General features: G+C 32.8%; 1 protein-coding gene across 1 annotated transcript; it reads left to right on the top strand.

Moving 5' to 3' along the window:
* Nucleotides 1-1692: 1692 nt before the first annotated feature.
* Nucleotides 1693-3386, top strand: Rap2l (Ras-associated protein 2-like). Its single transcript, XM_072546152.1, has one exon. The coding sequence runs from the start codon at nt 1932-1934 to the stop codon at nt 2475-2477; it is 546 nt and encodes a 181-aa protein (XP_072402253.1). The 5' UTR covers nt 1693-1931; the 3' UTR covers nt 2478-3386.
* Nucleotides 3387-13823: the final 10437 nt, after the last annotated feature.

The raw sequence follows: 13823 nt of genomic DNA, 5'->3' as shown, positions 1-13823 counted from the left end.
GTCTCCCTGTGGAAAGCAATGGAAAATCACGGAGTAGATAACACCTACATAATGCCGTAAAATCACTGTACAAAGACAATGAATATAGAATAAAAGAAGGACAAAACTACTCAGAACCTTTTAAAGTCGATACAGGAATTCGACAAGGATGCTGCCTGATACCAAGCGTGGTCTGCTTTTTCGTTGCCCAATATACCAACACGAGATGGAGTCCAGATCATTATGACTGTTGTTAGCAGAATATAGTTGGTTACATGTTATGTATTTACTGGATTAGTGGATTTCTTATGGAATGAATCGAGGAAAGATAATCACTACAAATGGCCATTGTTTTGCTTTCTTTTGAAGTTGGGTGGATTGAATTCTTTAATGACTTAAGTATTCCATATAATTCTGTGATGTACATACTACAACTTCTAGGTAATCACTCAAAGCTTATTGTCATGGTCATTGTCTATACAGCGCAGCCACAACAGTATTCATTCTTGGACTCATCGGTGTACAAAATTTCATCAAATTGTGTTGAGTTGAAGATGTTTTGAAAGGATTTTCTGTGGATTGAGTTTGTGGTTTCTGTTTTATTGAATATGCATAAATCACTATTGAATATTGAAAGATCGTGCATTCATGAAGCTGTCTTGGGAGTATAAATAGACGTAGTATTCGAACCTTATTTAAACTTTATATAATACATGAAACACGCACATATGAGCATGTGGAAAGCTGCTCAGAGTATGGATGAGAGACGTTGGTAACAAAAGAAAAAGTGGAAAACAAAATAAATCCAAGAAAAGAAATTATTTTTTCGGAGAAGAAGCTGGATAACAAGGCTGATGAATATTGTACCATCCTTGAGCCCTCACTAGGTGGTTATAGTTGAAGAGGGTGTTTTTTTAGAAGGTAAGTCTTTGGCACTGGAGGCGATTGGGTCTGAACAACCCTTGCGATCGTCATACTCTTAAGTGAAATCCTGCATAAGCGACGCTGTCCTTCTATAACAGACCGGATTTGAACTCTATTGATTCTGTTTGGGCTGCAATGAATCATTATGTACTCGACAGAAATAAAGATTTTGAATAATCGTATAAGCAGAATGGGTGAGCTAAGAATAGTCAAAATAACAAGAGGTAAAGCACCAAGTAGTAGAAGAAGTATTGGCTGATCCCGCAAAGATATGGAGTGGCAATTTTCCATAGAGATGTTAATCCGCCAATTAGTATTCTTTATATTACCCGAAAATTTAATTTCCCTTTTACTAAATACACATTTGAATTTTTTATAAATTATTATTAATAATTTTTGAGCTGCATTCATTTGATTATAAGTAATATGGAACTTTTATGTGCATGTCATTAAACGATGTTAATCAATCCCTGTAAACATGAGACACCTCTTGTACATAAATTAAGATCACAAAGCTTCCATTAATCCATCGTTATTATGGTTTCGATCACGCATACAAGAACATCGATCCAAAAATATTGTATAAAAATTACATATTTTTTAATTTCTAATTTTTATTTGTTATTATGTACCGCCATCTATGCGAAGTATCGGCAAACAAATGTATTTTAAGAATGAGACAAGTAAGTAAAGTTTTATGAATGAAAATCAAAATGAGTAGATGGCAGGAGAAACCAAACAGTAGTGGCCATTATGAATTTAACGCGCAGGTCTGAAAACTGGTGAAGTTAGTAGTCTCCTATCCCCATCCTGTTTGGAGTGGCCCCTCACCTCGTGGCTGTCTGTTCCTCCGTTGCGTTTATGAAAACATTATGAGAGTGTTCAATAAGATGGCGAAACGTTAAGTTGTAAATATTGAAATGGAGTGGAAAATTGTGTTGACTGTAACCGCTATCAGTAAATTCAGTCCAGTAGTGTATAAAATAATAGTGAATACAAAGTACGCTTAGTGTAAAAACCAAATAAAAATGCGTGAATTCAAAGTAGTAGTTCTCGGCTCGGGTGGGGTTGGAAAAAGTGCATTAACTGTTCAGTTTGTTTCTGGTTGTTTTATGGAAAAATACGATCCAACAATAGAGGACTTTTATCGAAAAGAAATTGAAGTGGACAATTCGCCCTGTGTGTTGGAAATCTTAGACACAGCAGGTACTGAACAATTCGCTAGCATGCGCGACCTCTACATAAAGAATGGACAGGGTTTTGTCGTAGTGTATAGTTTAACAAACCATCAAACCTTCCAAGACATCCGCCCCATGAAAGAACTCATTACCAGAGTCAAAGGAACCGAACGAGTCCCTATTCTCCTAGTCGCTAACAAGGTGGATCTGGATCACCAGAGAGAAGTAGATTATGCGGAAGGTAACGTCCTTTCTCAGCAATGGGGATGTCCTTTCATCGAGGCAAGTGCTAAAAACAGAACCAACGTCAACGAGGTGTTTGCAGAGATAGTTCGTGAGATGAACTTTAGCCCTGAAAAAGAAAAACCAAGTTATTGCTGGTGTACCATGCTCTAATATCAACCCATGCCTCTTCTTTATTCCTCCTGTATACTTTTGTTTTTCTATCATTTTTAATATTATTAATGTTACTACTTGTTGGGAACAATGACAGTAGCTTTGTGTTAACTGTGAATGCTGAACTGATCTGATTAAGATACCTATTTTAATCAACACCTTGTTCTGTTCATTTTTGTCTATTATACTACTGGCTCCTGCTACTATGGATCTAGACAGTACTTTACTGCAATTATTACACTTATTCACTCAGTTTAGCCCTGCAATTCAGAAATTTTTGTTATAAATACTCATTAATCTATTAGTATACTACATGAGAAATGGTTTATACATTGAAAGTGCACAATATTCTATATTTTTATACATTGAACAAAATCTTCGTAAATAATGCATAAGAATGTATTTTATTTACTAGTTTTTTAAAATGAACCATATCTACTATATAAGATCTATTGATAGTGCCTGAAAAGAACAGATTATGGTGGTACTTCTTTCGGCCTAAAAGTACTTTTTCCAAGTCAACTAACAAGACAATGGGCCTCCCAGTGTATTCGAAATGAGAATATCATCCTCTATATACATATATATATATATATATATATATATATATATATATATATATATATATATATATATATATATATATATATATATATATATACATGTATATGTATATGTAACTATAAGCTCATACTGTATATATTATAATAATTTTATCAAAGATCTGTGTTTGTAACATAGGAACTTTTTCAATCAAAAAGGTGATGAGTGCTTGGAGATGTCTGCATGTTTAACAAATAAATGTTTTTGTAAGAAAATATTGAAATGTTGCTGATAGATTGTGTGTTTTGAGAGCCAAAAAGGATTTGTGATATATACGTATTATAATAAAGTTTAAGTGAAAAAGTTTGCGTTTCTTTCATTTGTGTTACCAGTGATTTCACAACCCTAATCATTCTTCAGCCAAACAGCATGTCGAAGGAAGGTATGTCATTTCACTTAATTGTTTATAAACATTGAGCTTGATTTAAATCATTAAATGTGTAAGTTACTTTGCTTTCACCCTTGTATATTCATGAACTTGTAATAAAAACAACTTTTTATCATAATATGTTATCTTTGTTTTGTATATTAAAATAATCTTTTTGTAATTATGTATATCTGTTCCAGTACTATTTTTTTTAATGGTTTAATCTCATTTGCTTTCTCTTTTTTTGTGTTTTTTGTTAATTTTACATCCATTGGTTCTATTGTTTATACAAATTTTGCTACCTTGCACTATTGTTGCAATTTTTTACTTTAAGCTGTTTTAGGTCCTGTTCGACTTAGTCTTACCTACAATTTTTAGTATTATTCCTCTATTAATTAGGACTATCTTGTGTAAAGTATGTCTTCTTATTATCTATGGATCTCCAAATAATTTTCTCTTTTGTTTCATCTCACATTTTAATAGATATATTAAAATAGTAGCTTTTTTTTGTAATTCTATGTCTTGCAGTACTATTTTGACAAGAAGTTTTTAGTTTACTCCCATTTCATTTTTCTTTTTCAGCTCTATGTTAGTTTTCTATCTATCCACTCATATTTTCCATACAAATTTTTCTACTTCTAGCTCTATTTTTCCAATGTTTTTACTTTAAGAGGCTTTAGGTCCTGTTCGATTTAGTTTTGTATCTAATTTTTGGTATTCTCCATCTATTGCTTGTCAGTATCTTGTGTAAAGCATCTCTTCTTATTGTCTGTGCATCTCCAAATATGTGTTGTAAGTTGTAAGGTCTATACATCTCTTGGTCCAGGGACTCTCATTTTTCAGGAATTTACAATGTTTTTTCACTTTTTTTTTTGATATTCGTATTGGTGACTCGTCAGCTCATTATTGAATGCTTTCTTCTCTAAACTCTGTTCCCTGCTCTGATAATAGATCTTTAAATTAACATTTCCGTCTCTTAAGTGAAATTGGGGATAAAATATCTTTTGGTGAAGGTTCTGCCATAAAATATTCTTTACATTTTATGCACCCATCAGTTATCCCTTGTCATTTATTATATCTTCTAGATATTTAAAATGTGACAGTCAAGCTCCATCAATGAAGGGTTTTTGTAATTCTTTGTTTAATATAAAACTGTAAATTTTCCACAAATCTTCATCTATGTTGCTGTCCCTAATTTCTTTATTTTGTTTTCTGCACATGGTGATACCATGAAGTTCTTTTGCACCATTGTCAGCTACAATTATGTGCTATGGTCTGATAAAGCTGTTTTTATGTGTGCTCTCCTGCTGATCTTCGCCAAAATTTCAAATCTATGGTTTGTAGTGTTTGTTTTGTTATGTTTTTTATTTGCTATACGTCTTGCCATGTGTTATGCTACTTCTATTTGTGGTACATATCCTCTGTTAGTTTTCAATAAGGTCTAACCCCAGGGAATTCTGTTAAGATTTCCATGTACCATTGATATTGCTGTCCCACCCTGTATGCTTCTCTCTCTTATTGCAGGTGCTTCAAAATGTCTAAACTTAGATATTTATGTTAAAGGTGTGTGATATGTTTCCCACTTTGTAATTATATCCTCCTATGGAATTAATTCTCTTTTTTAGACTTACATCTAGGCCCCATTTATTGTTTAGGTACATTTTCTCCGTTTTCAGTAGTGTTTTCTGCTGAATGTAGACCTTTCTCCCTTTGTATATATTTGAATAATTTGTAAAGCAGGGGAGAAGACTTATCAAATGGTAGTTTTTAAGATCTATGGGTTTGCCCCTATTCCATTTGGTTTTAGCTATACTTAGCTAAAACCAAATGGAAAGCTAAGCTTTTTTTTTAAGCTGTCAGTTATAAACTAGTCTTACTTCAACCAATTTGCTTATTGTACATCTTCAATTGATTCATGATACTCATTCCTGCATTCTGTAATCTTGTATAGGTATCATATGTTTTTGGAGACTATTGGTAGTCTACAAAAGTGTTTGCTGTCTACAATCTACTGGTTCTCTGCTGCCTCACATTCATGCAAGATATCAAAGACTGTTTCAGGTTCTTTCAAGTCTCAATGAAAGAGCCTCATTGCATATAGGTATCATCAGTAAGGAAGCCGGTTATGAATCTATGCCCTTCCAATATATTATTTTGTCAAGTGCTTGGACTGGTATACTATACTGTTTCAGTTAAAGTTATGTGTTCAGATTCACGCTTTTTTTTCGGGTGCTTTTTGGCATTCCTATGTCCGGCTCTGTATCTAAGTATTTTATAGTTGATCCTTTTGGCAAATTCATCAACTCTTTCATGCCGTGTACTCCCAGGTGATCGGGAACCCATACCGTTATGTCCCGCCAGTTTTCTTTTATTACTAAATAACACCCTATATTTTTTTATATTAATATAAAATGTGATTGAATGTTGTATGTTCACTACATCAGCTCAATAGGACTAATTTTTCCTCTTAAACTCATTTAAATTACTACAAACTTCAGGAAAATCGATGTTTGGTGTCCTACAAAGGAACTTTTTTGTTCCAAAACACTGAAGGTGGTTGTTTAATAATTAAAAATCTTGTGTATTTTGTTCATCTCTTTGTAAACATTGTTTCAAACTATTTATATCCGCTGTGAGTTTAAGTATTCATTTCTACAATGTCAATTATAGTTTTGTATCAAATATCAGTTTTATGGAGATATATTTTCTTGAACATCCATTTACACAAAGCAATTATAACACACAAGGTCATTGTCTAACTGTTATGATTGAATTTCTTGTTTTCTTGTTAAATTATATATTTAACTGTTCTTAATTCTAGCTAATAGTTCGTGGCTAAACAGTAATTTAGCACATTTTATTACACTCTACTTCAGAATTATTTTTCTAATTTAAACTCATGTATGAAACGCAATATAATACTTTTTTTGTGCTATGTTCTCTTTCCAATTAATACAAAACCTGAAAACTTTCATTCATATATAGTTTTTAGGGACGTTTTCTATAAATAACTCAAAGTAATATCATAATTTCCTGTAGTTTTGGACATCTGTATTTTATTATACTCGATTTGAAAGTGCATGATAGTACAGTTATTATGGCAGAAAATTTCTGTTGGCTTTTTTTCTGTTTTTTACAAGAATTTATAAACACAATATTATGTCTACCTCGACAAACTTCGAATATCATCATCATCATCAGGGCTTTTCATTCTGGGTGGAATGTTTGCCGCTCTTACTTAGAGCTCTCTGATTCGCTTATTGCGGTGAATCTCTCCGCATTCCACTTGTATGTTGTCAAAGTTTGTTGTATGACTTGGCTTTCCTTACAATTTTCTTCCACTCATTTCGATATGTGCATAGTTCCCTCCAGTTTCTCACTTCCAGAATTTTGATATCTCTCATGTCCTGATCCTCCCATCTCACTCTGGGCCTTCCCCTTGGTCTTTCAGTTGGTGGTTTCCATCTGGTGATCTTCTTAATCAGTAGGTCGTTTTTCCTTCTCTCTATATGTCCTAGCCATCTCAGCCTCTGTGCTTTAATAAATCTAACTATATCTTCTCCCTTCATTATGTCTCTTAGTTCATGGTTCATTCTTCTTCTCATTTCTCCGTTGTCCATTCTTATCGGGCCCATAATCCGTCTGAGGCACATTGTACTTCGAATATACTACAACAAAAAATGTAAATCTCTAATGAGCATTTGTAACCCGACCTTCATTAATCCAAGTTTCATTCCGATGAAAATATTAGTGAATCTTCTCAGTTTTAAAATTTCTCTTAAATATCGACTCCTCCAACAAATTATCTCTTCTTTCTCTATAAGCTCCGACTTTTGATCGTGCTTCTGTTCAATAAAGTCATATTCGCCATATGCACAAAAACCAAGATTATGGACATGATGTTTAAAGGTGTAGACAAGAAATTTAAATCTTAACCTTAATGTAAATCTTAATTTTAAGTAACTACTAAAGTAAATGACCGTTTTGGAGTGTAATCTTTCTCGTCACGAAGGATTTGCCTGAAAATTTGGATTTAGCTCTTACCTTCTACTTTACTTTTGGACTTAAGCCCAGGATTGCTTTTACTTACACCGAGCTTTGGTGCAATCCTACTTTCACATGAAATTTACCATTCTCTTCTCTTCCACACATTTCCAGCAGTAGTTATGACTGTCTCATATATGTCTCACACAATCTTTCTTATTGAGCGCGCACCACATCTCTCGAAGTACTCTATCATATGCTTTCTCAAGATCAATGAATACCATATGAGCGTTTGTTTCTTTATTCTTGCATTTTTCCATGAGGTGCTTTGTAATCAAAATTACATCTCTGTTGTTGATCTGATTTGCAATTCCCAATTTATTATCGGATATTTCGTTTTCGTCACGTATCCCTCAATAAATTACTCTTCCCATATTTTCATGGTGTAACTCTAACTAAAGTAGTTTTCTAACCCTGTAGTTTGTGCGTTGTTATATATTTCCCTTGTTTTTGTAAACAGATACTAATATACTGCTTCTCCATTCGTCTTATATTAAATAAACCTGAAAGCCAACTTGTTTTTGTCTCTCGTAAAGCTGTCCACACTTCCTCGGGAATATCATCTTGTCCAACTTTCTTAATTTTTTGAACTTCTTGAACCACTTCCTCGTTTTTTGTTCTGGTGACCATTGTACTGTGATACTCACATACGGCTCAGAAACCTGGACACTCACTAAAAGAGAGGAAACGTTGTTAGCCACCTTCGAAAGAAAAATCTTGCGACACATATATAAGGGAACAAAAGAAAACGGAATATGGCGAAGAAGATACAACTCTGAACTATACAAGATATACCAGGATCCGGATATTATAACATTCATTAAAATAGGACGGCTGCGTTGGATAGGACATGTAGAAAGATTGGAAGAAGGCGAAATACCAAACAAAATATTCAAACAGATGCCAGTAGGAAAAAGAACAAGAGGAAGGCCGAAGCTGAGATACTTAGAACAAATAGAAAATGATATAACAACCTTAAAAATAAAAAACTGGAGAAAAAAAAGCACGAAACAGATCAGAATGGAGAAGAATCCTGGAACAAGCCAAGACCCAAAAAGGGTTGTCGCGCCAGTGGTGATGATGACCATTGCACTCCGTTATCTTAAATGATTTTCTGTCAAATTCTTTATTTAATAAACTGTCAAAAGTACCTACTTTTTCATCGCCTTTTGACATTCTTTTCGTGAACTAGTATTTTATTTTTTCCCGGATACATCTAATCTGGTTCAATTTTTTTTTGCTTTCTTTGCTCGATGTTTGGCTATTGTATATATATCTTTGTTTCTCCTTCCCTGGTATCCATTTGATCGTACAGATTTGTGTACGCACCCCGACAAAGTGTCATAAAAGCTATGCTATCAATAATATTCGAACGCAGTATAGATATCATAAGCATATGGGCGATTGTTATTTTCTTCAGATTAAGGTGATTTGGTAGTGTTAAATTTCTTTCTGCAATATAAACATTGTCTTTGATGAGGCTGATAATATGGTCTTCGTGATCACCTTCATGTGTTAAGAATTATTTAAAAAGAGCCTAAAAGGGTGAAAGCAAAGGATGTTTGTTTTTGTATAACAAGCCATTGGGCTAAAATTTTTGTGAAATGCTTACCTGACATCTGTAATTAATTTTAAATCTAATTTAACAAAGAAATTAGAAAATAATTTAAGTACATATGACTGATAGAACCTAAGACGACAGTAGAAGAAGAAGGAAACAATAGAAAAATACTATGAAAGATATAAGTTATTTAACTTGCATAGATTATTTTTGTTTACTTTTTTTGGGCTATTCCCAAATAGATTATCAATGTAGATCTTCCAAAATTAAAGAAAACCGATGGATAGACCACTAAAAAGTTGGAATACATTGTACATACAGTTGATATTGTACCTATTATCACGTGATATTAAAGTTGTTTGTGCATTTTTAGAAAAGTTATTAATAATTTTCAAAAAATCGAATTTTGAAGCTATATCTACTTAAAAGCAATAACTAAACAACAAATCAACAAAATAACTTTACAAACATTAATTTTATAGGATTTTCAGTAAATATGTGTCACTTTTCCATATAATTTTTCGGTCTTCACCTTTAGTATTTAAAATCCAAAAGCGATCTTACATTGTTTATATATTGTTTTTAAGTAAAAAATGACATTTAATCTTTTGCATATTTTGTTTATTGTTATCACAACATTTATGTATCAAAAGCAGTTGTTAGATACCTGTATCAAAGAGTGTCACGAAAAAGACTTTATTTGCTACTTAATTTCTCTGGTCTAGAAGGAAAACGAAGAAGTCATTGAAATGTAACATCGAATGAACAGTATTTTGTTTTAGAATAATTAATTTTTTATTCCCATCGTTTTAATGGACTTTAAAAGACATTATAATCCATTTAAGTCATCGCTCCATATAACGAGAGTTTTCCATTAATTTTTACACCATATTCCAAGTTATGCAAGACATGTTTAAAGATTCTGTCTTTATATAAATTAAACAACAGTGGGGACAGCACACAACCCTGCCTGACTCCCTTTAGACTTGCACTCTTAGGTCAACTTCCTATTAATACTAACGGCCTCTGTTTGACGCTAATATAATTTTTCAATGATCGTGACTGGCAAATTTACTAAGATGTAAATTAGAGAAGGAAGGTCAGATGATACAAGTGATAAAGTGTGAATGTCTTGGCATCACAATGTCTAGCTCAAAGCCGCAGGTTGCCTAGATGCAACAATATGGAGAAATAAAAATATCGGTAAAAAAATGAATCAGTAAATGACGATCAGTAGGAAAACCACCAAAATGATGGAACGACAACTTGCTGGAGGCACATTGGATCATATCAAACAGACAGAGAAGAGAGAAGATATAAAAATCTACGCAAAGATCTTTGTTCAGAACGATTCTTTATTATATTGCAAAAGTATTGTGACTAAAGCTTGAAAAGCAATCAGCAGGTAAAACTGTACCATCTTCCGTCACAGTTCCATAGAGGTCAAAGTAGAGACCCCAACTAAGCGAAAAAAACAAGCAAAGTTAGTCTTTTCGGATCTATTATTCAATTCTTCCATTTTCAAAGTTTTTATTTGATATTCCGATCTCCTCAGCATCTTGTGTTACCCCGTCTATCCACCTCAGCTTTGGTTTGCCCGTCTTCTTATCCCCACCGGTTGCGCTGTTAGTATTTTTTTATTATGTTAGATTCCGGTACTCGGGATACAAATGTCCTGCACACTACAGACGGTTTTGCTTGATTATAGTGGTGATTTTTCGGTATAAATATATACTTAACTTGCATTTATCGTCTTTTTCCGTTTCTCTGCATTGATTTGTGAGCCATATATTCTAAGATTTCAGTAATTATGAATTTTTTTTAATAGCAAAAACAATAGAGACATAAGGAAAAGATAGTCATAAAATGTGATTTGTCTTAAAAACAAACAACCACACTCTATTACGACAATAAAATTCTCTTTTTAGTAATTCCAGTGTAAATTATGAGAAAAACCAGATGCTTAGGTACTTCTTAATGATTATATTTTATACCTGAGCAGATTATGTAGGTAACAACATTATTGGTTTATTAAAATTTTTGCAAAATTTAAGATAAAAAATTTCAAATGATTTTGAAATTCTTTGTTACTGGTTGATGACGTTGGGGATTATCAGCTGTGTCATAAAAACTGTCCCAATCAATAATTTTGAAACGGATTATAGACGAAAAATAAAAATAACTACGCATTCATTACCTCCAAATGGGTTTCAAGAGAGAAGATTCCTGTTTTACACCAATGATCAACTGTCCTCAATATTATTTTATGACTACTGTTTCTATAATCCTCTATATCAGTAAGTATATAATATATTTATTATGTATAATTATTACCAAAAATTTTTTTAAAAATAATCATCGTTCCGAGTATCTGTTGAGTAACACAGTGTTTGCATATAAAATCTGTACAGATAAGCTCTAAAATGCTATACTGGTGACAGATATACTCTTTTCGGAATTTACTTGTGGACACTTTCGTTAAATAGGAAGAAATTATAAATTTAAATTATCAAATGAGTCATCAAAAATGCATGTATTCATCATTGAATTGTTGTCTTTGTTATCGATGGTTGCTATCTGTATTATTAACAAAAGGAATTTTAGAATTGTTTATCCTTTCGTTAATAAACAATCTAGTACCTTTATTTTTTTATTTGTTGAGTAAAATACAGTTTACCCAACCAACAAAAATTAAATATAAAGTTTATTATTTGTTCTTATATAGGGTGATTCATATCTGTACGTCATAAGGGCGAACACGCACTCATCCTAGATACCTACGTGAAGGGTAGGGTACTGGGGGTACTTTCCGTCTTATTGAGTCCTACGTGACTGGGTATTCTGTAGTATATCACACAATTTTTTTGACGTAACTGGACGTCACATGATCTTATAAAGTTTTTCTCTATCAGGCTCTATACTATACTATAGCCGCTGACAAGATAGAATGATCACGTGAACGGCACGCTCTCTTTGCATCTCTTTGCATTTTTCTCTCCCCAAAGTCATCACTTTTCTACGTTTACACCGCTCAACAAAAACGTACTCACTCTCACGGTTTTTATAGGCTATCGATTTACATTATAATAATAACGTAATTTAAGTAAATATTTTATTGGCTTTTGAGTATAGATTTAGATTAAGCTATAGATTTTTATATACAGGGTGGTTTTATATACAAAGTGCTTTGGTTCTGAGAACAACATTCCGGATCGTACTTGAACTGGTGCCGTAATTTAATAACTATCAGAGTCTTCCGATGAGGAATCATCTTTACCTGAATTAATAATAATAGGTTCTACATTATTGACAGTATTTTGCCAATTATTAGCTCTAACATTATTTAACACACACCTGCCTGTGAGTTTAATCATTTCATCTACCATATATTTTTGTTTTATAGGATGATTTTTCACCAATGTTAACAGTTCTACCTTGACCTATCATCAATGTATGGAATATTTTTTTGTAGTCACTCTTTTACTTAGACTGGAATAGTTTCTTGGCATAAAACTTAGCAATAAACTAACAGGTAATTCATAGCGGTTCACTTTTCTGGATTCAATGTTTTTGGCTGATATCTTGATTTTTCCAGGGATGAATTTTGTGCCTGGGGGGATGATGGGTTAGTTTTTAGGAATTGGTCAATGTACCAATCAAGAGCAATTAATTAGCAATACAATATGCCGCCAATATTGGCCCTGTAACCTTTTCAATTACCGAAATACAGCTATGGCTATGCTAGATTTACCGTAAAATTAGCACAATCATTGTCTCTGTGAAACGGTTGCAGCAATAAATTGTTTTTGATATGCTAACTTTACAGACATATTTTTAAGGCAACTATAAACTGATTCGTAATCAGTTGTCTTGATTTTAATTGAATTATCCTTGTTATTTCTGATTCTCTTTAATGTAGACATCCCCTTAATAAAACATATGTATGGGTTTTTTAATAATACATGTCTTGATTTCATAGGACACGAACCTTGAACTGCCTTATCTTGTTAGTAAGTATTAACCTTTTGCGAGTTTTTTGTCTTAAAATTAATCACAGAATATTAAAAATGATTTTATAAGAAAACTCGGTTAACAACAGTGCCTTGAGCAGAGAATAAAAAATAAAAACTTTTTCAAATATATAAGTTAGTTAATTATTTGACGTTTTGGCTTAGAGATTGAAAGCTGTTTTTAAAACACACTTTTTTTATTTAAACAGTGTATCTTTACTCGATTTAGAATTTTAGATATTTATAAAAAGTAAGGTAGTGAAATTATCGATAACCAACTAGTTTGAGAAACGGCATGGGCACTAGGGAGGCTCTAGTGACTTTGTGTGCTATGTTTATTTATTTAGCGCAGAGTTTAAATAATCATTTTGTACGCTTTCATAATGGGTAAAAAACACGATCTTTCACTAAGTAAAAAAGCTGAAGTAAAGGTCCTCGTGAATGCTAAAATATTTTCTAACCGCGAAATATCACGAAGATTGAAGGTTTCTGAAGCTAGGGTACGACGCATAAAGAAGAAGATTAAATCAGGGGAAGAATTAAGCCTAAAAGGAAAGAAAAAATGCGGCAGAAAGCCTGTTTTCACTCCCAGATCAGAAAGGTCTTTTCAGAAAAAAATATATGCTACCACAAATTTTCTTCTGAATGTAATGTGTGAAGAAAATTAAAAGATTTGGGTTTTAAGGCCTGTCGCCCTCCAGGAAGCCGAAGAGTTAACATCTGCAATGAAACCAAAGCGTCTGAATTGGGCCAAACAGTGG

This window comes from Diabrotica undecimpunctata, chromosome 10, assembly GCF_040954645.1.
Source record: "Diabrotica undecimpunctata isolate CICGRU chromosome 10, icDiaUnde3, whole genome shotgun sequence".
Classification (NCBI taxonomy): Eukaryota; Metazoa; Arthropoda; class Insecta; order Coleoptera; family Chrysomelidae; genus Diabrotica; species Diabrotica undecimpunctata.
Note: the sequence above shows the minus strand (reverse complement) of the source record. Positions and strands in the feature narration are given on the sequence as shown.

Coding starts and splice junctions, on each gene's coding strand:
- Rap2l (XM_072546152.1), top strand. CDS start 1,932: ATGCGTGAATTCAAAGTAGTAGTTCTCGGCTCGGGTGGGGTTGGAAAA.